At 36.6% G+C, this 27453-nt stretch overlaps 1 protein-coding gene and 1 long non-coding RNA gene across 2 annotated transcripts; both read left to right on the top strand.

The window, feature by feature from the left end:
• Positions 1-254: 254 nt before the first annotated feature.
• LOC134653462 (uncharacterized) lies at positions 255-22459 on the top strand. The gene is made up of 4 exons (XM_063508824.1): positions 255-318; positions 17472-17685; positions 18905-19068; positions 20705-22459. Exons 1-4 carry the CDS (start codon positions 292-294, stop codon positions 22361-22363), a joined length of 2064 nt encoding a protein of 687 aa, XP_063364894.1. The 5' UTR covers positions 255-291; the 3' UTR covers positions 22364-22459.
• Positions 22460-23301: 842 nt separating this feature from the next.
• On the top strand, positions 23302-26996 carry LOC134653270 (uncharacterized). Its single transcript, XR_010097243.1, has 4 exons — positions 23302-23789; positions 24691-24833; positions 26615-26693; positions 26900-26996. It is a non-coding gene; the product is annotated as an uncharacterized LOC134653270 (long non-coding RNA).
• The last annotated feature ends 457 nt before the right edge of the window (positions 26997-27453 follow it).

Raw genomic sequence — 27453 nt, 5'->3', positions numbered from 1 at the left:
GAACCTGCAGGAAAGCCTGGAGTGACAGGGACAGCCAGGAACCCCCGTCGCCGTGGTAACCAACCCGCGTTGTGCCAATAGATTTCCCCATTTTCCGACGTAAAGCCTAACCGCCTCAGGGCTCATAGACAAACTCCGCGGTCTTTCGCTTCGAAAAAAATCGTTTTGACAATTCTGAAATGCGTTGATAGGTGTTTGTGTCAATGACCTTTTATTTACATCTATGGTTTGTGTTCATTATGTTAGTGAATTAATTTTTATAAGTATATGGTGTTGTAAAATTTGTACATAATGGCATTCAACTTCGATAGTGGTCAGGTAAGTCCCTATTTAAAATAAGTTTTCAGATGAGTTCTAAGCTTCGTTTCGAATTTATTATATACTAGCGACCCGCCCCGGCTTCGCACGGGTTAACAAATTATACATAAACCTTCCTCTTGAATTACTTTATTTATTAAAAAAAACCGCATCAAAATCCGAGGCGTTAGAGTATAAAACACAGATATGAGTAATGAGTATAAAATGTTTAGCAGACAAGATCTATTGTGCAAGTCGATCCCAAGTTAATCCCATACATTTTTTAACTACCCGTCGTGCACCTGCACTACCCATTACGCTCCCCATCCCCACGAGCGTTTTTTACCCATACAAATTGTATTTCCTTAATCCAACTTAGATACATCCAATTACATCGTAAATAGCCTTTAAATTCGTTCAAATTAATGAGAACTCTATTGCAAGCTCGGTAGGTCTATTTTTCATTGCGCTTTCTATTTGGTCAATGTTAAGAGGGGTGGACACTTGTCGGGAGACGATAATTTTTCACGGTATTGTGTACAATACTAATCCGTGTTTGACATCTTGCACGAGGGTTGGTCACAAAGCTTGCCAAACGATCTTGCGGACCAGCATAAGTATACACATATTGACATACTTGTATAACACATAGTTGTTACGGACCTAGAGGTCAAGCTACATTAGACGAAGCTCACAGTCGTGACAAAACTGTTTTGTGAATTCTTTAGCTGGTGTTTGGACTCTTTAGTTTAATAGCTCTTGTGTTGAACTATTGTTTCCCTTCATTGTTGTTTCAATAAAAAAAACTGATGCCAGTAAAACACAACTAAGCACCTTCCTTATGTTTTGGATGCGTAAATATTATTTGTATTTAGCGGCTTTAAGAATCCCCGGCAAGCTCGGTTCTCCATATATACAAACGTAGTTACGCTCTCATTTTAAAACGACTAGTTACCTATAGTTCGCTCTGAAACTTTGTACTTACAAAAGGATAAGGTACCTACTATATCTAGTTCTGTACTTAATTACTTAGTTAGCGCCATCGACCATAAGGTCCCTTTTGATAGATACTGTCACATATTATATAGTTTTATAGACCATGTTGTCCCTCCGGTGTTACACCATAAATCGTCTGTAATAGACGAAAGAGCCCATAATTATAATCAAAATCATAATGTTTCAAAATTTAGTACCTAGTTAGTATATTTACAACAGAGAAAGCCTTGAGATAGGCTATATAGCTGGCATGAGGTTGAGGACGTGCGTGATTTGTGTACCGGAAAGCCTGGGGTGGAATGTCGTGACTCGTGACTGAAGTTAACATACAGAGTTTAATCAGTTTCCTAGTTCAAGATACAGAAAGGACCATGGGCAACTTTGTATGGAGCATGGACCCAACGCCAACAGAAATGAGAGTAAGGTCATTAGATAGGTATTTATATGTACTTTATTTTGTTCTATGGGCACCAAGCGGAATTCCATTGCAGAACTGAGATATTGGTATTTTAGCCAAAATGTCGTCACCCTTATTACCTAGGCAATAGAGTCCAAGTAAGTCAATTCATTGCTGCAGGGTAGATGTTCGCGCACCGCCGGGCGAGCACACCAAATGATTTGCCGCGCTCGCCCGGCGGTGGACTCTATTGCCTAGGTAATAAGGGTGACGACATTTTGACTAAAATACCAATATCTCGGTTCTGCAATGGAATTCCGCTTGGTGCCCATAGAACGAAATTAAGTACAGAGAAATACCTATTTAATGACCTAACTCTCAACTGTGTTGGCTTTGGGACAATTTTGACGCATAGTCCTTTGTTTCTTTACTACTGGGTTTTACGTTGATTTGTTAATTTAAAGTGTGGGTTACCTATTTTATTTGATACTTGATAATTATAGTTACAATAGGCAGACAGAGTTAACTGACCAAGTGACCATCGATCGGTGTTTCAGTGTACAGTCAGCAGCAGAAGTTGCTAAGCGGGCGAAGTGTTCATAATGATCTTGACGCGACTTTATTGTTAAGAGAATAAGAGCGTGGCAAGGTAATTTTGAACACCTCGCCCGGTTAGCAACTTCTGCTGCTGGCTGTACTACCTTTTGTCTTTGCAATAAGGCTTATTATTCGCTAATTTATCAGCATTTTGTCAGTTAACACTTAACAGTGTGGACGACGCGACGTTAATTTGAATGCCGCACCTGGGTCGTTCTCGCATTTCGTGCAAATCGGTGTTTTCGGAAATTTACCAAAAATGTGGTGGCGTTTTCGAATATCTGTTAATGCAAGGTTGTAACATAGGGCCTAAAGTATATGTATCTCCAATGAACAATTCTAAAAAAGTTAGTATTTTCTTTATATGTACAATTAACACCCAATTTTTTCATTCATCTCTATATGTAACGCGTGAAGATATAACTTTGACCTACATTTTAACCTTAAGATACTACAAATAGAAAATTCGTTGTTTGTGCAATAAATGACTTATTTAGTTATGTTTTAAATCGTATAATATTAGAAGCTAGAAATAAATAATAAAAACTATACAGCCTTATAAGTGTATGGTTCAAGTAATTTCTTCATTACCGACGCGAGAAATAGATTAGCTATATTTTGCTACATAGCGAGGGTATATAGCGCCTACCGCCGATGCAACACATTGTTCGTCAGTCAGTTGGCCGCATGATCTCGTAGCGGATGCCCGTGTGCCACTGTTAGCGAAAATATATACGATCTCTCGGGTCGGGAAGGAGTGTGGTTCTCGATAGTCTTCATCGCCATCGCGTGATTTATACAGTAAGTAGCAAGTGTACATTATTATAATTATACGTAATGAAGTGTTTTAGTGTCGCCTTTCAGATGGTTTATTCTGCAAAATTAAGGTCTGATGCCAACTGATGTAGGCGACAAAAACTTCCAAAACTTCATTCATATCGGTTTCATTCACTTCTTTTCCTTCCAATTTTACTGGGGAAGGTAATGAATGACTTAAGAAGGTAATGATAATATATTCGAGGCAGTGCATTTAATGAAAAGAGGCTTAGTAATTATAAATACTACGCTGTTATAAACATTTAAAACTGTATATGATAATAGGGGAGCCTTTGTAGTCTAAGATGGTCGACCTTCACCGATATGTCTGACGGATGAAACTTACATATTATGAAAGAAAATATGTTCCTGAACATAAATAAATAGGGTTGCTTAAAGAAATATGGTCAAGACTATTTTTAATTATTTTTTGAAAAATTTTTTTTTTTTTCAAATTTCACCGATCTGTCTGACAAACAAAATAAGTTCCAATGGAAAGTATACAACTTGTACAATATAAATCAACTAGGTTGCCTATCTTTTCCCGGTCACTATTATGTGGTTATAGGGTTGCTTGCGAAAATCCGATCACAAATAAGGGTTGCCAGGCTTTTAAATAAAATAAGAAGGGAAGACTTTTAGCGATAACTCATAAACGGCTTAACTTATCAAGTTTGCTTTAATTTTGTTTGAATGAGTTTATTAAGCACTATTTTTATGATTTTTTTTTTCATATTTTTGGATCGATTTTTCAAAAGTTAGAAGGAATAACCGTTTTTTGTTCTTTCTAAATTATTATTTCCGAAATGATTCACTTTATCAAAAAATGTTGTTTGCAAACTCCTATTTATTTTTAAAGACCTATCCAACGACACCCCACACTATAGGGTTAAAACGATAAAAATAAATTACATAGGTACAAAACGCGAATGATTTAAATATATTTTGTCTATGCTAATTTTTGAAAATTTGAAAACTACGTTTTATGTGATATGGTGCGCAGATGTTCAAATCGACTTAACAAACACTTGGGGTTGACAATCTCGACTTATAATGATGATAAGTAAATGGTAAATGTACCATCTAGCTTGAACATTATAAGTTGAGATTGTCAACCCCAAGTGTATGTTAAGTCGGTTTGATCATCTCCACAGTGCTTAAGACACATGTTTTTAATATTGTCGATTTTAATTGGTGTTAATTTTCTTGAAATACAGTTTTTTTATGTTCGATTTCATAAGTTTGTTTCATTACCGTCCACAGATAAAATTACCATCTCGGCCGATTTCATTACCAGCGCGTAGTTCATTACCAGTAGCCTTATTAAATGAAAAGTAATAAGGTTACAAAGGTGCCTTTAGCAGAAAAATGTTAATAAATGAATCCACAAATTGACGAAACCCAAAAGTTTACCATTTAAAAGAAAAATTACAAATCGAGAGAATCTCACCGATTTGCACGAAATGAGAGAATGACCCACGGTCTACGCGTGCCTTACTGATAAGTCTTACACTGTAAAATACCCGCCATACAATCAGTCAGAGGCACTATTTTGCAGCTTAAAATAGTCGTATATTTGTATGCTTGTATATAAGTAGATAACTTAACTCTTTTTTTAATTAAACTTTTGTAATTAACTTTACAATGCTATGAAAATTCAAGTCATTTGTTTAGAATTTAAAACTTCTTTCTATTTGATAGGTACTTGTAAACCTAACTAATTATATTGTGTCCGCTTCTATGAGGTCTCTTTTATTTACTATGTGCGGTTATGGAAGTAACCTCACAGTTTTCAGACTGTGTTAATTAATAATTAGACGCCAATGATATGTCGAGGAAATTGACACCTAGAATGATAGGTTTGTAATGGAACCCAGGTAGCACGCAGCAGTGATTACTTACTGTACTGCCGATTAGTTTAGCTATTGGGCCTTGACCCATTCTCTGGTAATTCATATTCATAACAATCAATCGGATTTATATAATGTGTTTTCCCATTTCTTTTAATAACTTTGTTTTCTTTTCCTTTTGTAAGAATTTGATATGTTTTCTGAAAAAGCTACGTATTTGTATGATTCCATGTACATATGTATATTTTTTTTAAGTAAATCAAATTTCTATTAGGTACACCTTATGTGTATAATTGCATGAATTCTATAGTAATTTAAATTGTATTTTTTTTAATGCATGTTAATTAAAAGATGTAATTTTTTTTAAGATGTGTCCCGCTGAGTTTGTTACCGGTCCCATATTGGGATACCCTCCTCAGAGGCAGAGTGTAGGGTTGGAGCCGGTTAGCTTTAGGTATTTGACGTTCATAAGCGCATTGTAATTATGCCTACTTGAATAAACTATCTTTTTATTTCATATTCGATGAACATAAGATTTTCCATGCCTCTGTGCGTAAATTATACTCATAGGTAACTTTAGAATCGCCTTCTTTAATCTGCTGCATTATGATTATAAGGGTAGAAAGAGCTTTAAAAATATACTTTTGATTTGACTACTGATATACCATCGGATTTTTTTTTTAATTTTCCTGAAATTTCCGAGAACTTTTCCAAGTTCTTGGAAACTTTCCGCAACTTGCACATCTATAGTTTTGACTGTAAATATATTAGGCTATATATAGGTACAATGATCAATGATAGTTTTGACTGCAATCAATATCCATGAATCGGTAATTCATTTCGGCTATCGAAAAGGAAAATGAGCTTAGGTAGGTAATAATGCAGGAGAAAGTTTGATTTAATCATTTTAGGCCCTAGTAAATGTTCTATTACTGCAATAATCTGCTACCCATGTAGGTATTGTAGAGTTGAATGCCAATGATATTATATAACCATAGATAGGTTATACTCATACTTTAGGAGCACAACAAATACTTCCATATTTATTTCTGTGCCTACGAAGAAATCTCTTATTTTCGATTAATTTTCTCATTCCATCCATCTTTGTCACACTCGTTGTTAAACATAAGGTCGTCTCTTTCTCTTTCGGAGTGCGGGAGCTCGTTAGCACGTGCACATTTTTCGCTTGTCCAGCCGCGACTAAAGGCAACTTGTCCAATTTGTCACAAGGTAAGAGCTTCAATTTTGGAACGCCTATAATCTATCTTGAGTTATAAATCATTGTTGAATGCCTGCAATTTTATTAAAGTTGACATGTGTTAGTGTTAGTGGCCTAATTCGGCAATATAATTTTTCCTTTCAATCTATCTATATACATAAATGCACGTGTCCTGACTGATTGACTGACTGACTGACTGACTGACTGACTGACTCATCAACGCAGAGCCGAAACTACAAACGCTAGAAAGTTGAAATTTGGACACTAGGTTGCATTTATAAAATGTATAAGAGCTAAGAAGCGATTTTGAGAAATTCAACCCCTAAGGGGGTTAAAAAGGGGATGAAAGGTTGTATGGGGTGCAAGTTTTATTTTAAGCTAGGCATTTGAAACTTTGTAAAAATGTACTATATTAAAAAACAAGAAAACTAATTTCTGCGTTTTCGAAAATTCATCCCCCAAGGTGGTGAAAAAGGGGTTGAAAGTTTGTATGGAGATCAAATATTTTTGTGAGTGTTGGACTTGAAACTTTGTATATGGGGATATTATTATAAGACGGGAAAAGTAATTTCAGCGTTTTTGAAAATTCATCCCCTAACAGGGTTAAAAAGGGGTTGAAAGTTTGAACCCATTACAAATGCTTTGAAACTTCTTAGAAAGACATAATAGCCGATGACAAAAAAAAAAGGAATTGCGACGTTTTAGGTAATAAAACCCCTAAGGGGGTAAAAAAGGGGATGAAACTTTGTCCTGGGGTGCAAATTTTATTTTAAGCTAGGACCTTGAAACTTCGTTAAGTGGTATTAAATTAAAAAACAAGAAAACTAATTTCTGCGTTTTCGAAAATTCATCCCCCAAGGTGGTGAAAAAGGGGTTGAAAGTTTGTATGGAGATCAAATATTTTTGTGAGTGTTGGACTTGAAACTTTGTATATGGGGATATTATTATAAGACGGGAAAAGTAATTTCAGCGTTTTTGAAAATTCATCCCCCAAGGTGGTGAAAAAGGGGTTGAAAGTTTGTATGGAGATCAAATATTTTTGTGAGTGTTGGACTTGAAACTTTGTATATGGGGATATTATTATAAGATGGGAAAAGTAATTTCAGCGTTTTTGAAAATTCATCCCCTAACAGGGTTAAAAAGGGGTTGAAAGTTTGAATCCATTAAAAATGCTTTGAAACTTCTTAGAAAGACATAATAGCCGATGACAAAAAACAGGAATTGCGACGTTTTAGGTAATTCAACCCCTAAGGGGGTAAAAAAGGAGATGAAACTTTGTCCTGGGGTGCAAATTTTATTTTAAGCTAGGACCTTAAAACTTCGTAAAAAGGTAATTAATTAAAAAAACAAGAAAACTAATTTCAGCGTTTTTAAAACTTCTTCCCCCGAGGTGGTAAAAACGGGGTTGAAAGTTTGTACGGAGATCAAATATTTTTGAGAGTACGGGACTTGAATCTTTGTATTTGGGGATATTATTAGAAGACAGGAAAAGTTATTTCAGGGTTTTGTAAAATTCATCCCCTAACAGGGTTAAAAGGGGGATGAAAATTTGTATGGAGTTCAAATTTTATTTTAAGTTAGGAACTTGAAACTTCGTAAAAATATATGTTATTAAAATACAAGAAAACTAATTTTAGCGTTTTTGAATTATCATCCCCTAAGGTGGTAAAAAGGGGGTTGAAAGTTTGTATGGATATCAAACATTTTTTCGAACGCGGGACTTGAATCTTTGTATTTCGGGATATTATTAAAATACAGGAAAAATAATTTCAGCGTTTTGTAAAATTCATCCCCCAACAGGATTAAAAAGGGGTTGAAAGTTTTAATCCATTACAAATGCTTTGAAACTTCTTAGAAAGGCATAATAGCCGATTACAAGAAAGTAATTGCTATTTTTTGGAAATTCAACCCCTAAGGGGGATAAAAAGGGGATGAAAGTTCGTCTTAGGGTGCAAATTTTATTTTAAGCTAGGAACTTGAAACTTTGCAAAAAGGTATTAAATTAAGATACAAGAAAACTAATTTCAGCGTTTTTGAAAATTCATCCCCTAAGGTGGTGAAAAAGGGGTTGGAAGTTTGTATGGATATCAAACATTTTTTCGAACGCTCGACTTGAATCTTTCTATTTGGGGATATTATTAGAAGACAGAAAAAGTTATTTTAGCGTTTTGTAAAATTAATCCCCTAACAGGGTTAAAACAGGGGGTTGAAAGTTTGTATAGGGTTCAAATTTTATTTAAAGCTACAAACTTGAAACTTTGTAAAAATGTATTTTATCAAAAGAGAAGAAAACTAATTTCAGAGATTTTGATAATTCATCCGCCGAGGTGGTGAAAAAGGGGTTGAAAATTTGTTTGGAGGCCAAACATTTTTTTGAGTGCGGGACTTGAATCGTTGTATAAAGGCATATTATTAGAATACAAGAAAAATAATTTCAGCTTTTAAAAAATCATCCCCTAAAATGATTAAAAAGGGGTTGAAAGTTTGTATAGGGTTCAAATTTTATTTAAAGCTAGGAACTTCAAACTTCGTAAATAGGTAGTTAGGTAGTAGGTTTTATTAAATAGAGGACATGAAAATCTTCTAAGGGGGTTTAGAGGGATTATATCGAGGACAATTTTATTCAGTTAGGGGCTTGAAACTTCGTAGGTTGTGAAAGACAAAGTCTCATGCGTTGTATATAATATTAATAATTAACAAATGATTAACCGTCCTACCGCAATCACTTGCTGCACAATGTTCTAAGCTAATGTAGAAATATATAACCACCAATATACAAATCCACGCGTACGAAGTCGCGGGCAACAGCTAGTACCTACATACATCAAAGTTGATCGAAAGCGAAAAGGACTAAAGCTAGATTTATTGCTTACAAGTAGCAAGGGCGTCTATTTTTAGCTCCAGCGATGACAAAAGCGAAGGCACGAATAATGACGTTGAATAATACGCCGATGTCGTCGATTGACGCATAACATGAAACCGTGGTTGGTACCTAATATATACCTAATGTAACCTAATTTAGAAAAGTAAAAATTAAAAACCTAATAAAAGATTAAAGATGGGGCAAGAGGAACTCTTGTTGGGAATCCTCAATTACACTGTTTATTTCGTCCCGAACAAAATAAACTATGTTTCCCTTACCCCGTATGACCTTAGGGGACTATTATTAGCAGAGATGTGACTTATTTGAAATACTTGTATTTAAAATGCAAATACTAAATGCAAAATACCTATTTTGTATTTTGTATTTAAATACCTTTTGAAGAAAACTATTTTGTATTTTATTTGAAATAGTTTTTGGGACCTATTTTCTATTTTCAAAATACTTTATAGTAGGTAATGTAGGTACAGAGATGCGATTTATTCGAAATACTTCTATTTAAAATGCAAATACAAAATGCAAAATACCTATTTTGTATTTTGCATTTAAATGCCTTTTAGTAAAAACCATTTTGTATTTTATTTGAAATACTTTTCGAGACGTATTTTGCATTTTTAATATTCATTTCAAAATGCAAAATACTTTGTGATTAAGTTTAACCAACATTACCAGTCAAACAAAATGAAATGAACGAATGACGCTTGTATTGCCGAATTTGACCGATAGAGGCGCCTGCTAGCGCCTGGCGCCAGCGCCAGGGGGCCGATTTTTGAAATTCGACCGCTCGATTTCGTGTATTTCGTTCAGTAATATCTCCACTACTAGGCATGTAAATTCTACTAATAGAATCAAAAACGAGTGGTCAATACCACTAAATTCACAATTTATATCGCTCGTATTTCAAAAATCAGCATCTCGCCGTTTTCCACCGATTTTCGAGTGACGAAATCGAGCGATCGAAATTCAAAAATCGCCCCCCTGGTATTGTTAAAAAGCGTAATAAATAAAAACTGATGTTTTTTTTCACTTTTTAACAATACCAGTCCAGTTGTTATTAATTAAAGAAAAGTGTAATAATAATAAAATAAGAACTAGATGCACAATCAACCGAAATAAATGGCCACACAAGTCACAAAATGGAGCCATGGCTCTCTTTTCGTTAGTCTAGTTTTTTACATTATTTTAAGTGAGTATTATTTCCTTTATTTATTTCTCTTCTTAGGTTGTTTTTTTACAATATGTATAATAATAATAAAATAATAATTTGAGCCTATATACGTCCCACTGCTGGGCACAGGCCTCCTCTCATGCGCGAGAGGGCTCGGGCTATAGTCCCCACGCTAGCCCAATGCGGATTGGGGACTTCACATACACCTTTGATTTTCTTCGCAAATGTATGCAGGTTTCCTCACGATGTTTTCCTTCACCGAAAAGCTAGTGGTAAATATCAAATGATATTTCGTACATAAGTTCCGAAAAACTCATTGGTACGAGCCAGGATTTGAACCCGCGACCTCCGGATTGACAATATGTATATAAAATTAAAATATAAAAACACTTAAAAAACAATATAAAAAATATTATAAACACATTATAAAAAACCTAACCTAGGGTGCCGGCCGGTGGTCAGGGCCGCAGAGAGAGGAACCGACGGTCTATTATTAATAACATTGAATAGAATTTATTGATACGCGTACTGATAAATATGACCAAAATGTCATGCATAAGGTGCCATGCCATGTTATTAGACGTTTTTGTTCGGCTCGGCATTGTGTCTCTATTTCTCATGATAAATACCTAAAATAAATAAAAATATCTGAGATTTGGTCAAAAGGTATTTTATTTTGAAAAAGTATTTTGAAAATACCTATTTTGCATTTAGCATTTGAAATACAAAACGCAAAACTATTTGGTATTTTGCATTTGAAATAGTAAATCTGAAAAGTATTTTGCATTTTGTATTTAAATGCTTTTTTTAAACCATTTTGTACATCTCTGTGTAGGTAGGAGTTACAATCTCTTCTGATGTTACAATCCTGGCAACTCTCTCATACTGTTGAATCTGTTTAGTAACGTCGCACATGACCACAAGCGTAGCGAGTGGTTAAAAAAGTGGAATCTTGAGTGTTGCGAGGGTTTCAAGGTACAAGAGGAGAACAAACCTTTCTGCACAAACGAGACGTTTTCATCACACTAACGAGAGGCATTATACTAGCTGTAAAACATTACAAATCTAAATTAATGCTTTTAAAAATTGTCCGTTATAAACCATCATCCATCCATCCTTCCGGTTAATATGAGCAAACAACTAGAAATTTGCACTTAGAGGACTGATTGACACACTGTTTTCAAAGAATGAAGAGAGTCTTTTCAATTCGGATATTTTGAGTAATACTTTTTAATTCAGACTAGGTATTCACTATTTTTTTTTATCGCAAAGTATTTGTATTTTTAAAAAGTATTTTGAAAATACCTATTTCGTATTTTGTATTTTAAATACAAATTCAAAAACTATTTTGTATTTTGCATTTGAAATAGTATATCAAGGAAGTATTTGTATTTTGTATTTAAATACTTTTTATAAAGTATTTTTCACATCTCTGATTATTAGTATTTTTACCAATATAATGTTCGTTTTGAAGACTATATTTATTCCTAGGCTCTCTCTCTTTGTCTTACTCGTAGCCTTATCCCAGTTTATCTTTACCTTTGCGCTAAAGAACTCCTATTTCATGTTATCGTAACTTCATCCTTTTGGACGCCAATGATCGATATATACGCACCGTAGGTTCAACGCCAAAGACCGATTAATCGGTCATAGACCACAGAGCAACATAAACCTACGTGCATATGCATAAAGTTCAATTTCAGTTTTGACACTTCGGTGACGTGGCGTGGCGTGCAGCTTTTGTGTTTGACACGGCGTCGAAAAGGTTAATGTTTTGCTTCTGGATCTCTCTTTGCACGTTAGATCACCGTGTAGAGGGTGGCCTACCTTTTCCCGTGAGTTTTTCTGGGAGATTAAGGACCCGATTTATGGGATGAGTTATTACCTACACTACACGTCTCATTAACGTTGTGCCCGTACCAACGTAATCATTCTTCGTTCACCTTGGCATCGCTATAGGGGCTACTTTGAAAGCCTCGTCACAGAATAAATAAAGTACTAGGTAGGTACAGAAGACGCACTCTCTAACAAAACGCGTCTGTTGCGATCAGGACAGATACAGATATGGCCGCTAGGTGGCGACAGCGCCACGCGCGGCTTATGGCTAGCCACCAAAATTGGTGTGGAACGGATGTAATTGTAGCTACCTGTTGCAAAGCGACGAAATCGCGGAGTGAGCCACGCCTGGCCTCGTCTCTGTTTCATTGTTTCGTGTTGCCTCGTGATTCCTACGTCCTGTGATTCCTATTGATTAGATTAGATACCTAAATTCAATTGATTTTGGCTAAAGTGCAGGGGGGCAATTTAGACTGCGGGACAATTTAAACTAAAATATCTACCATGTTTTACATCATTAACTAGATTGCCTATAAGTCCACATAGCGAAAAATATGTGCTGTGTGTGTTGTGTGTGACTCTAGTTAATTATGTAAAAAATAGATATTTCGATGAGTTTAAATTATCCCCCAGTCTAAATTGCCCCCCTGCACCTTATATTGATATTTTCCAATCATACATGTTTCAATAAGGCGTTATCGCTATCTTGTTATTTTTAGGTATTAGTCTTGATTTATCAGCCTGTTGCAGTTTGACTGACAAAAACACAACCATGACCCTGTTTTGTCACCCGACTTTAAAAGATTAACTTGTCATACATGAATCAAGTAAAATATTCCATTGACTAAATAATTCTAAATTATTGCGGGCATTTATAATTTAGGCGAGAGGCGTGATGTATGGGGTAAATAGTAAATAACAATTTGCAACCCTTTGTCGGGCGGGAGTGATTATTTTGTTATGAGTATGACGAGTTAGGGGTGGCACCTGCGCCACGGCGACTCTTTGTTGTATTTTTCGTCTCACTTAAAATTATTCATGAAATTTAATGAATTCTGATTTCACAAATCTAGTGTTTAGTGTATACTATTCAATCAAAAATATTGGTTGCCGAGCGGACCCCAGGCTCCAATGAGCCGTAGCAAAACCGGAACAAAGCAATCAAAAATTATAAGAAGGAATTATAAAGAGTACACTTACCTCAAATAGGTAGGAACTGCAAGGTACTTACTGTACTTTCTCTTATGTGGAAGAGAAATTAAACAGGTAGGTATACCTATAAAGGTTCAAATTACATAAGGAATGAGGCTTAGCACCGTATGTTAGAAAACTAACTTGCATTGAAACGCACACTCTGTGCAACCAAGGAAGGAGGAGAGGGCGCTGTAGTCGCACTGTTTACATCGGCTCTGTGTTTATATTAAGTTTTCGAAATGAAGAAGTGTAAAATTACGAACAAAAAGACCATAAAAGGTGACATTGTACTTTAGTTCTTCATATAAAATAAAAGTGTAAACACAAACTAGACTATTAGATGTAAAATAACATAAAATCAGTGACACACGAACAGTGACTTTTTTCGGTTAACGTGAGTGATATTTTTGTGTAAACTAATAAAAAATCACACGTGAAGTGCCGTTTTACCAAATGCTAAAGAAAACAATATACGCAAAGACCAAATAACAAAAAAATCTCCTACAAATCCAGAAATAAATCGTTAAAATAACGGCAGTTTGGAGTCGCCATCTAGCGAAGAGTAGAAAAACGAAGATCCATCCGGACTGCTTCACCAACCGAGTTAGTTAGTTCTGCTACTCACCACAAAAGTCGCTACTTTCTATGCATAAGATGGTTACACTACTCGCCGCGAGGATTAATGCTGCATAATATCTAGGATATCGTTCGTTACTCACCGTCATCTGTCTACATTTAGTACTACTACTTCCCGCAAGCGTCGCTACCGTCTATGCGTACTTTAGTTCTGCTACTCACCACTGTCTACATACAGCTGTACATGATATTTCCGCTACTCACCGCCATCGCCATCAGCCTATAAGTAGTTCTGCTACTCACCACAAGGATCGATACCGCCAATACGCACGTTAGTTTAGTACCTATACTCAATATGAATTGTCCAGGGTGTGACTTAAAAGTAAACAAATTAGAACGTCTTTTATGCACAAAGTGCGAAGGGTGCTTCCACTACTCATGTGTTAATATAACGTCAGCAGTGTTTAGAGAAAAACAGGCACGATTAAAATCAGAATGGATATGCCCCTCCTGTACACTGATTACACGACGCCCGAGCCGTCGGGATGATAGCACTCCCGCGTCCCCTGCGGGCCTGAGACCAATGGATCAACAATTACAAGACGATAATAAGACCAGCGACAAGAATGTTTCGAATGTGCTAGACAATGCAGATATTATGTCTACCCCGTCTCCATGCGAGAACTCACAAGTCACACACAGAATAGAGACGACAGGCCCTGACAGCATATCCTTTGACAGATTTAGCCACCTAATTAAAAAGGAGTTCGAAGATATGAAAGGCAGCTTAACCGAATCCATAACTAACAACATTAAACAGGCTCTGATAGTCGAATTTAACTCAAAAATAAACGACCTGAAACTGGACATGTCTCGTAACTCAGCTACGCTTACCGAAGAACAAGGACGATTACAGCAGAGTATAAATGCCACAACAGACTTGATCAAAAAATTAGAATCTGAAAATTATAAACTACACACCGAGTTGGATCTATTAACAAACAAGCTAGAAGAGAAGGAACAAAAAACCACAGAGGAAAGTTGCCAAAACAAAACTATAGTACTCTACGGTTTGGACGAATACCCTGAAGAAAATTGGCATGTTCTCTTGCAACGTGTAACTGGTGTGTTCTACGAACTATTAGGCACAGATATAAATGCCTTTATCGAGGATTTTACACATTTTAACACATATAGCACAGGAATTGATGATATCCCTTCATCATTAATTAGGTTATGCGCCACCGAACTGGCAATACCACTGTGCATGCTAATAAATCAGTCATTTAATGAAGGAGTGTTCCCGCAGCCGCTTAAAATATCAATAATTAAACCTATACACAAGAAAGGTGATACTCATGACACCAATAACTATCGACCCATAGCACTCTTGCCCACCCTTTCTAAAATATTTGAAAAAGCTATGTGCAACCGAGTTTACAAATTTCTAGAAAAAAATCGGATACTGGATGACAAACAATATGGCTTCAGAAAATATCGATCAACTGCTCTCGCGCTTACCAACTACACACAAGAGATTATGGACACCTTAAATAACAAACACCACGCGGTTGGATTACTCTTGGACCTCACGAAAGCATACGACAAAGTATCGCATAAAATATTGCTCAACAAACTATACGGATCGGGAATTAGAGGTTTAGCTCATGACTGGTTCAAATCTTACCTAGAGAAGCGAACGCAGCTCGTTCAAATCGAATACCTAAATCCGTCTACCAATGAGATGGAAAAAATTCGGTCAAATATTATAGAAGCACAAGGCTCAATCCCACAGGGAAGTGTTTTAGGTTGTCTCCTCTTTTTATTATATATCAATGATCTCCCGAAGGAGATCGATGCCAAATGCACTTTATTTGCAGATGACGTTTCTCTCCTTTTTGATTTCAATAATACGGAAAATTTCAATGTAAAACTAACACAAACCTTAAATAATATAAATGAATGGATGCGCGACCATAATTTAACAATAAATACAAATAAAACTAAATTAATACAATTTTATCCTCATCAAAGAACGCCTCTACAGTTAGAATTATCACTAGATAACACGGAAATTGAAGAAGTAGAGCATTTAAAACTCCTAGGTGTTACTTTAGATAACAATATCAACTGGAAAACTCACATCGCATGCGTTAAAACGAAAATATCTCAGTTTCTGTACGGACTCTTTACGCTCCGAAAGACAACAAACTTTGGTACAGCACTGTCAGCTTACTATGCCTTTACACAGTCTTGGCTACGTTACGGGATTGTAATATGGGGCGACAGTACAGATGCCCACGACATATTTGTTATGCAGAAAAAATGCGTTCGTGCATTGGTGGGTATCCAAGAACCCGATAGCTGCAAGCCACATTTTTTTGAGCACGGCATACTTACGCTACCATGTCTTTATATTTTAGAATTATGTATTTATGTCAAAAAAAACATACACTTGTTCAAACAGCTGCCAAATCGAAGGCTAAAATACAAACTTGAGCTACCCGCGCCTAAATTACAAATATATAGGAAAAGCCCTCTTTATGCAGCAGCTAAATGCTACAATCATATTCCAGACTTTATAAAGGCAGAGGAAAGGGATACAACATACGCAAAAAGATTGAAATGGTTCCTTGCGAGAAAAGTGTATTATTCTATTAATGATTTCTTCGCAGATAGCTTTAATATGTAATTTATTAGTTCTATTTATATAATTTAATACGATGCTACTTTTTGTGCTTTATTGCATGACATATGTAAATATTATAAATCTTAGTTTAAGGAAATGTTTGTCATACCCTTTTAGGGTCCATGAGGTACTCACTTGTATAAATGTTGTAACATCTCTTGTTGTAACCATGGTGCAATAAATAAATGATTGATGATTGATTGATTGATTGAATGTGTTGGCTCCATAGACTAGGAATCCTCTAGACGGAGTTTAGAGCAATTATTTCATAAAACCGATGCTGCCAAAAATACGGGGGTGCGGGGAAGACGAGGTGAGCGAATCCCGTGCCGTGATTGGTCCGTTCAAAGACACGGACCAATCACGGCTGAAGGCTCGAAGATGGAGTAAAACTACCGTATATAGTGGCAGAGGGGGTAGCGTTACTATGCTCAGTCTAGAGGATGTCTTGTCTGTGGTTGGCTCCCATCGAGAAGTCCAACAATCTGTCAACGTTCCCTTAGAGTTGTCGGCGACACGTGCCGTGGTGGGCACGTGGCGCCCGTCGTCAAATAATCATATACCTAAGTATGTCGATACAATTATAATGTGTAAATAAAAAATTGAAGGCCAAAATAACGTATCGTGTTCACCCAGTGTGTTCACCCTGCCGCATGAACATAAACAAAAGACATAGGTATTTTCAATAGGGAAATTTTGCTGCCTTCTACATTCTACATACAAATACTTACGTACCTATCTATTTACTTTTAAAAAGTACTATTTCAATATTTCTGTTTTTATTTTACCAACGTATTTGTGTACTTTTTACACCTTTTTATTATAAAAGCAATAAAATGCAAATTATTCACTGTTAACACCGGTGCCAAAATTTCTATATCGTCTCGATGAAATAGGTAAAGTACCTTGGATTCTTTATAAAAATTTTGAGCATACTGACATTTTCACTATTCAGTTCAACAGGGAATCCACTCCAAAGCGCCTCGGTAACTGGCAAGTGCCACGCTGGGCGCCGACGAGAGCCCGCCCCTTGGAGATGAGGCCGGACCCCAAGCCAATATGCGACATCAATGGACACTTCCTACCCGGCGCGCCGCGCGGCACTTCGAGGTGCTTCGGGCACTTCACAGGCACTTGGGAGTTGCCTAGGAAGATCACCAGGAAAGTCGGTAAGTTCTCGAAAAACAATGGAGAATATTTTTACCTTTTTCATTTGTCTGCATAGAAAAAGTTGTGTGCACCAGAATTGAAGCAATTAAATATTCGTAATTTGTGGAAGCCTGTATCGTGTGCCTTTCACTATACGATTATAAGAATTTGCCAGTTGCCATTGTTGCCAATCAGTATTCCTAGACATCAGTGTCCATAAAACTTCAACGCCTTCGCGTGCTAGGTAGTTAAAGTTCAATCAGAAATATGATACGCCATTTGCGACTAATGGTTTGTACTAGTTTCCGAGGTACAGCTATCAATAATAAGGCCGGGTGCTATTCTTACTATAGCGACCCAAAATTTAATAATAGCTCTTCTGACGGAAGTCATAAAAAGGTTTTAAATGTACCTTAGTCCGGAGACACGCGAAAAACTTCCTAATGTTACATCGAATCGTGTTTCTGAGTAGTTTAGCGGTTGTCTTCGAACGCATACCATTCACAATGCTTACTTCAATAATCTCAGAGAAACCAGTATAGGTCTGACATTTGATTACGAATAGATCTTTAGGTCTAAGGTTTCAAGTTATACTACTTATATTTTCTAGGGATGAGCTACATGCCGCAGACTTGTGTTGAACTGTATTTCACCCCCGTGCCTTTGTATGAATGTATATTGAGGTGAAGGTCGATCGCTGGTCCATTAATACTTATATACTTCTCGTGATGACTGCACGCAAACCATACGTTACCTGCTTTGTTTTAGAAACATACTTACCTATAAATGTAAAATATGTTGACTTACGTATTTCGTAAACATCTGCGCTATTTTGAAGTTACGAGTTGGTATTTATTAATTCTCGAAAGCACTAAAAGCACAACATTTGTTTGTGCAATCATATTGACAAAATAATCTATAACTGGTATATAGAGTTAACCAATTGAGATTTTAAGCCTAAGGTTCCTCAGCCCATTTTAAAACTTTACAGTGACAATATTCACACGTCCAGTCCACATTGATTTCACATGTACATAAAAGCAAAGTTTATTATATGAAAATTATGAGCAGTCTTAATCCACTTTAATTCTTACGGTTAGCTAAGTACAAAGGAATAAAAAAGTTCAAAGCAAGGAATATTCATATGGATGGGTAAACTAAAAGTCGTAGGTACCTTTGGGAGCATTATTTGTCATAATTACCTACTTGCACTTGATTATTTTGCTTTTCTTTCTCCAGCCGAGGAGTTAGCCCGCGAGCCACCCGCCGGCAGATTTCCAGATTGGCTAAACCTCCGCGTGCAGAGGCCCAAGGCGGCCGCAGCGGCAGCAGCGCGCATGCGCTCCGGCAAGCGCTCCAAGAAGGACGAACAGAAAACACCTGAGCCCGCGGAGACCTTCCAAGTAAGCCGCGAGCGCTAGACGCCATTGTTTAAAAAGTTAAATTGCGCGCGTAACGTGTCAGTTAAAAGTTTATCAGTTTGAGGTAGCAGAGGAATTTTGGTAGGAATAGTCACGAATAGTTTGAATATTTATAACTGTTTTTGTCCGATGCTTGTCATGGGGTTTTTTGTGGCTGCTATACAGGGTGGTCCAAACATAGACATTTTAGATTCCTCACACCGTGGGCTATCAGAATATACCCCATCATGTATGATCGCCGATTTTTCGTAGTTTTCGAGTTATGAATTTTTGAACTTTTAACTTTTGTTAAGATATTCCCGGGCGAACCAATTAATTGATTTAAAAAAACTATTGAACTTTTTTGAATGTTTCTTTTTTTAACATAATCCTTTACAAACGGCGCAATTGCTAAAAAAATCAGCATCCTCACTTGGCTGCGAGTTGGCAAAAAAAGACAAAAGTCAAAGTTTTACGTTCAAGCATGTCAAGTTTAGATTTTGCGCTTACCATTTGCTTGGACCACCATGTATTTTTGTATCTTATCTACTAAATAGATTAGTTGAGAAAAATGTAGGAAGAGAGCTTTAATTCTGTTCGCCGCAACGTCCTAAGTTGGAAGCACATATGACGTTATTATTAGGTACTTAGACGCTCTATGTCACTAATGGCTTTTCCCGAAATGCAACCATTAGGCATTACTTAATTATACCTAGTTACATATACATCCACATTCGTGACATTTGTTCAAGTAGTATTCCGTAACTAACGCATTTTTTCCGTAATATAAGTTGTTATTAGGAAAATTCAACAAATAGTTCTTATCATTGATTTAGTTAATCACATAGCAACTTAAACGATACCTACCTAAGCTATCAATGGATAATGGATCTTGTGTCTGCGATGGATGACTGTCTACAGGTGTTTATTGTAGGTGTTTTGTTGTTGTGTTAACTGTTAGGTACCTACTTTATTTACATTATGATGATAATCTTATTAATTTGTTCTGCTTTGTAAAACATTATTTGTTGTTTTATTGTCACCTGTCATGAACACCTGAGTGATAAGAGCATTAAAATACTAAATCCGGCATTAGTCATTAGCAATCACCACATTCCGATTTGCATTTGTCAACTGTCATTCCCCAACTTACCTAGGTATATATATATATAGGTAGTGGCGTGTATTCAGGGTAAGGTATCTGTTACCTATACTGTATACCAACGCCAAATTTCACCAAAATCTGATCAGTCTTGTTTTGTTTGCATGATTGTGAAAAAAGAACATCCAACCTTACTATTTCGTTAACAATAATATTTTGTTAGTTAAATATTAGTAGGAGTTGTTCAGATTTGCCATATGTATTATGTACGTCGGCACGCTATATTTTAATTTAATGCATTTAATTTTTATTTATTTTCAGTCTAAGCAATGCCCGTTCCACAAGCACGGTTATAAAAACAAAATAGTTCGCATCTTGGAACTCTAACACACTAGAAGACGTAGAACACAACTAAAGTGCACAGCGATTTTATTTTTCACTTTTAATTTAAAGTTAAATTGTAATCTAATTGTTAAAGTAAATTTTTGTACATTTTAAAAATCATTGTTTACAAATTTCACATGTCTGAACATAAAGGATTCTCAAAAGGATATTAACGATAACTATACTGAAACTGAACAGCCAGATAAACAAGACACAGATCATGGGGAGGATAAAAGAAATGACAATGATCCTCTGGATCTGAATAAGACATTACAACCAGTTGATGCAGATGGCCACGGGCCTTACGTGCCTGGAGCATTAACAGCTCCCGAAAAAAGACACGATAACTACGATCTTCTAGTTAAAGAGGCCGTTGAAGAAATCCACGGGCCGCAACAAGACAAAACAGAAAAATTCTGGAAGAACGTTGCTAAAAATGCTAAAGATGTTGAGATTGAGACTATGAAATTTAAAGTTAAGAGTGAAACTCCAAAACTACCCGCTGTTAACGTATCTCAAAACTTTAATTTCGCTAGAAAAATGCACGTTGGCAATTTAGAGCACCAGCCTCTGCCTGACACGTTAGGCTATCGCAACATGACCAAAATCGGGGAGCATAGAGATTCTGACATAATAGTTAAACCTTATGCTATAGGATGGAAAGGATACGGCGCCTCTGGACCTACATGTTGCACTAAAATGCGCGTTCATAGACCTAAGACTTGCGATCCAAAGAAAACTGATTCCGACAAGGATGAAGCGAAACAAAGACCTGTAACATCTGCTCCCGACTTAGGATCACAGTCTAAAAAACCGATGTCTCTCATGGACCTCGCCATTTGCTGGGACTTTAGACCCGAAGATCCTAAGAGAGAGCCGAAACCCCCAAAACACATAGACGGTTCAAACGGTTCAAAAGCGCCAGCTGTTTTTACAATGGTACACACGCCAAAAGAAGTGCCCGAGGAACCAATTAAAAGCGGCCATTCAAATCCCATTTTTAATGAAAACCGATTCGTTCAGGATATCGGTCGTCACCCGGTGCCATATTTTGAAAAAGATATGACGAAATCTAAGAGAAAGGATTCCTGTGAAGTTCAGTACTGTCCGCAACATAACGGCCATGTAAGAGAAATAAGGTCCAATTCTTCTAGCAGGCGAAATTCCCCTCCCACGCCAACCAAACCTCCGTGCGATGGTATTCATGGGTGTGGAACTCCAAGCTCTCTTAGTCGAAAATCTAGCCACGATAACAACAGCCAAGACAAAATACGGCAGGTTAAAGAAGCTTGGAATGATGATGACGTAGATAAAAAGAAAAATAAACAATACGACGTTAATCGAAATCGTAATAGCTTAGAATCGTATGAAAAGGCTCCTCTAGCCCAAGGTAAACTGAAACAGAGCACACCGGAAGATTCAATGCTCTCAAGACGCTCCACAAAAGATAACAATATGCCTAACGGTAACGGAAAGCATAAGCACTGTATATCCTGCAATGGGACTAAAATTCCGCACGACATAAAGCAGAAAGAGGACTATAAGTTTGCCTTCAAAGCTGGCAACCCAAATTCTGTTCAGAGTGGAAGCACGTCTCACGATTCAAAGAGCATAAAGATCCCAAAAATGCGCCATCCGTACACGAAGAAATCTTATACGATTCCTACTCTCGCTCCTCCATTCAGCATATGGCGCGACGCTAATGCTACGGGATACCCTGAGCACTGGAGACTAGCCAGTGTATACCAACACGCTTACAACAAGCCACCGGAGCAGAGAAGAAAACCACTTATATCTAGCGTGTATCAGTGAAAACGCTCTAAACCACGTAACACACATGCATTTATAAAATTTATTGGGTCCAATATTGGCATTTATGTAACAATGTAACCCTTAGACTGCATTAAATTCTTAATTCTAAATCATCGTTATCATTTTAAGCTTAAATACCTGGCTACTTACCTACCTATGATTAAGTAAGCGATATTTAGGTACTTAGTTAAGAAGCTGACAAAACAAACTTTAGTTTGTACATAATGAGCGACTTGCGTAAAATTAAATACTTATGAAGACAATGGAGGAATGGAATGGATGGATGTGTGATGGGTGTCTCTCTTAATCCTACGATAGCCGACAAAGATTAGACCTCATATCACAGACAAGACATCCTCTAGACTGAGCATAGTAACGCTACCCCCTCTGCCACTTATACGGTAGTTTTACTCCATCTTCGAGTCAATCCCGTGCCGTGATTGGTCCGTGTCTTTGAACGGACCAATCACGGCACGGGATTCGCTCACCTCGTCCCCTCGCACCCCCGTATTTTTGGCAGCATCGGTTTCATGAAATAATTGCTCTAAACTCCGTCTAGAGGATTCCTAGTCTATGCCTCATATATACCTTAGGTTTTATTTCTATGACATTATTAGATAAGTAGACACAGCTTATCAATAAATTAATGATATATTTTGGTAAGTACCTGATGCTTATTAGTAAATTTTGTAAGTATGTACCTATTATAAACTTAATGAGTTAAAATCTTATACGGCTAGGAATTATCAGTTTTGAGTTTGACTACGCAACCTTGAGACATAGGTCTGAGGTTAGTGTTATCATTATCAGTTCACAATAACAAAATACTGGCTAATTCGCAAGAACTTTTCTCCAGTCAATCTGTCACGGTTACTTTAACATACCAGACTTACCAACGGGAGTTAAAATCTTATACGGCAAGGAATTATCAGTTTTGAGTTTGACTACGCAACCTTGAGACATAGGTCTGAGGTTAGTGTTATCATTATCAGTTCACAATAACAAAATACTGGCTAATTCGCAAGAACTTTTCTCCAGTCAATCTGTCACGGTTACTTTAACATACCACACTTACCAACGGCCAACTGTCTTTCGCCCGGCTGTTTATTTTCAATATTCATCCAAAATGGACGAATCTGCTTACTTTCGACGCTTAGTATTGATTACTCTACTATGTGTGCTCCCGTCAATTTATTGTAAGGATGTGTGCGTAGAGAAAACTCCATGCAGGTGTGAGTTTCCTAACGGCACGTATATTGACTTGACTCCATCTGCTAAGAATATTGCCTTTAAAACTTTAACATCTTATGTGCCACGGTCACGAGGCGAAGTAGCGCTAACCACTTTTTACTATCATCCTTGTCATGATATAATGATGGACACAAAGGATTCACCTACTTGGAACAGTTGTGACAAACCTTCGGCGGTAAGTTTGGTGCTTTATTTACTTTTTTAGAATAGAAGAATAGAATAGAATAAAATTTATTCAGGACGCTTATACAACAACATTTTACAAAAACATGTCACAAAAACGGTTTAAAACATCACTGAAAAGGTTTCCACTCAGCTTGATGTCAAGGTATCTTATGAGTACCTTGACGCTTTTTGAAATTATTCCTACTAATGTTTTGGGTACATAATTAATTAATTATAAACCGATAAGGCCTCCAGTTGCTACCTTGATTTACGTTGTAAATTTGTTTTTGAATTTAAGTTCTTTGTGGCAATAAAGAATATTTTACTTACTTTTTTAAGTATCTATTAGAGTCTGTGCGGAAAGAGAAGAGTCGTGGAATGTTATGGGGCCCGATACATTACACGACTCTTCTCTTTCCGCTAAAACTCGATCTCTCTTCTTTCCTGTATTATTTGTATTGTTTTCTGTAATGAGGTGTGCAATAAAGAGTATTTGTATTGTATTGTATTATAAGCTAAGTATTATTAGGTCTATACGGGTGAGCGTGGCTGCGGAGTAAGTGTGGCTATAGCCTTCACATTGGGGACTGTTTACGCTATGATTAGGGGTCGTCCATTTATTACATCACACAAAATGTCGATGTTTTGACTGGACGGTATTATTTTTGAGTGTAGGTACGTAATACCTATATTATATCATCTTGGGCCTAATATTTAAATCCCTCACTATACGCTTCGTATTTTATTTTAGAAAACTTCGGTACGCTCCGGATTCTATTGTAGAATTCGGATTTTGTTCGTTCAGGATTTAATGTACGCTCTCGCCGTGAATATACCTAAATGTTGTGTGAAATAAATTATGTAGGTATTAAGGTGTTTATGTCGGTATTAAAAATTATACCTATTTGCAGTTGTGTCGGTATTCCAGCTCTTGGAACAATACCCTTCCGGATACTCTGACAAAACTTTAAGAACATCACGAATTTATAGGTAGCTCAAGTTATTCAGAGTTTGCTGAGGACGGAAGTTACATTAAATACTGGAATCCACCATCGTAAGTGAATCTAGAAAAAAAAAGCGGCCAAGTGCGAGTCGGACTCGCCCATGAAGGGTTCCGTATTTAGGCGATTTATGACGTATTAAAAAAAAACTACGTGCTAGATCTCGTTCAAACCAATTTTCGGTGGAAGTTTACATGGTAATGTACATCATATATTTTTTTTAGTTTTATCATTCTCTTATTTTAGAAGTTAGGGGGGGGGGACACACATTTTACCACTTTGGAAGTGTCTCTAGCGCAAACTATTCAGTTTAGAAAAAAATGATATTAGGAACCTCAATATCATTTTTTAAGACCTATCCATAGATACCCCACACGTATGGGTTTGATGAAAAAAAAAATTTTGAGTTTCAGTTCGAAGTATGGGGAACCCCAAAAATTAATTGTTTTTTTTTCTATTTTTGTGTGAAAATCTTAATGCGGTTCACAGAATACATCTACTTACCAAGTTTCAACAGTATAGTTCTTATAGTTTCGGAGAAAAGTGGCTGTGACATACGGACGGACAGACAGACGGACAGACAGACATGACGAATCTATAAGGGTTCCGTTTTTTGCCATTTGGCTACGGAACCCTAAAAAGCAACTACTTTCTTTATATACCTCGAAGAAATTTAGTGTTACTATAAGTAATTAATCAATTAGCATAATCATTTTAATTAATTTAAGTGCACCTTTTTAGACAGTCCTATTATTAGTCTGTCCGTCTGTCTGCCCGTCCGTTCGTCTGTCCGTCCATGCCATTACATTTTTTGGGATGATTGTTTTTCGTTTCATCCCATCCCTGTTGTATGGGTAGTGGTTGGATAAGTACAGTCAGCAGCAGAAGTTGCTAAGCGGGAGAGGTGTTCAAAATTACCTTGACACGCTCTTATTCTCTTACCAATAAAGATCATTTTGACACCTGGTCCGCTTAGCAACTTCTGCTGCTAAGTGTATTTGAAAAACAACAACCATATTTTGATAAAAAAGAAATATGTACATACATTCGAAAGTCATAAAAAATGTGTCCCCCCCTTTTTAGAACACAAAAAAAAACTTTTGTACACAAAAAAAAATATAGAAAAAGAATCATGAAAGTATAGGTAGCTTAAAAAAAAGACATGCAATAGAAACTATTTTGAACATAATGGGACGTAGATAAGTAGGTATATCATCAGGACCCGACATGCTCTTGGCCGATGACTGATATTTCCCCAGCCCCACTACTTGACGTTAGATGGGCGTTTTCTAAAATAAATATTGTAAACCTGATTCTCACAGATCCTGGTGCTTTTGGGTTCTTTCAACTCAGAATCACTAGCATATTCAATCCTGATGATAAAAAAAAATGTCCCAAAAATTTGTATGAAAATTGTACATTCCACTACGTCACGCCCATATACAAGTGAAAATTTTTCTCATACTATAACGTGACGTAATGGAATGGACATTTTGGGACATCTTTTTTTAATGGCGGGATGGAGAATGCTGTCGATTCTGAGTAGAATGAGCCCAAGAATGTCCAGATCGGCAAGAATCAGGTTTTCGATATTTATTTTAGAAAAAGCCCAGATATCGACTACGAAATAACTCGCGTTTTTGGAAGAAAACTGATGTATGGAGTTACCACTCTTTCTTTACTTATATTTCTCTATGGTAATGATTAGCACAGCTTAGCACGAGTGCGCCGCGACAGTACCTACTTATTTCGCTCGCGAGATACTGCCACAGGGCACTCGTGCTAAGCCTACTGATGGTATTACATATTTATTAAGTAATCCATATTTTTTCAGGCAAACATTAGTGTTTTTAGTTTGCGCAGAAAGTGACGACCGAGTAGAAATTAAGGATTTATCGAACCCGAAAACAATTGTAAGTAGTTTTCATAATTACTAAATTGAATGTGTAGCATAAATATGCGGATGAATCCTGTCAGCTTTTGACTGTATCTTGCTGTCAGCAAGAAATATCAAAATGTATTTAATTGAAGTAATACTTAGTTTTTTATTAAGGATATCAAATTATCAATACTATCTATACAGGCGAATTCGTGTTCTAAAACTTTTCTTAAATTACAGGAATTAATATTCTACTCAAGGAATGCATGTTTAAAACCGGATCATAGTAAATTAGATATGTCTGCCTGGAACTCTACTTTACTGCTGCAGGTCAGTACAAAAACTTTACAAGCGCACTTGGCCTAAAGTAATATTTAAAATAAGAAAAAGTTTGAAAAATATTTTGCGATTGAGACTTTTTTTATTTTTATACAAATTAATGCTGTAAAATCAAACTAAAACGAAAAACTCTTTCATGAATGGATTGCCCTGTCCGAATTGCGATTGCGTCAGCAATTGTTGATTGCTGTTTTTTTTGTTTTCTGTCTGGTTTTAGAGCGGTTAAGGAACGGGCACCCTAAGGGGTCAACCATCGCAAATTGCGCCTTAAATAGGGATGTGTCAAAATGTCGATAGTTGTTTTTAATTCGAACACTTAGTTCCGAATGGATGAAAAAATACCTACCTACATTAGTATTTACCTATATCTAAAGAGTCCGCCCGTCTACGATAAGTCTGCACGCCAAGTGCTACGTCAAGTATGGCCAATCATAGCAGTCATGCTTTGTCACTGC

Source organism: Cydia amplana, chromosome 13 (genome assembly GCF_948474715.1).
Source record: "Cydia amplana chromosome 13, ilCydAmpl1.1, whole genome shotgun sequence".
Lineage (NCBI taxonomy): Eukaryota > Metazoa > Arthropoda > Insecta > Lepidoptera > Tortricidae > Cydia > Cydia amplana.
This window is presented reverse-complemented; position numbering and strand designations above follow the sequence as displayed.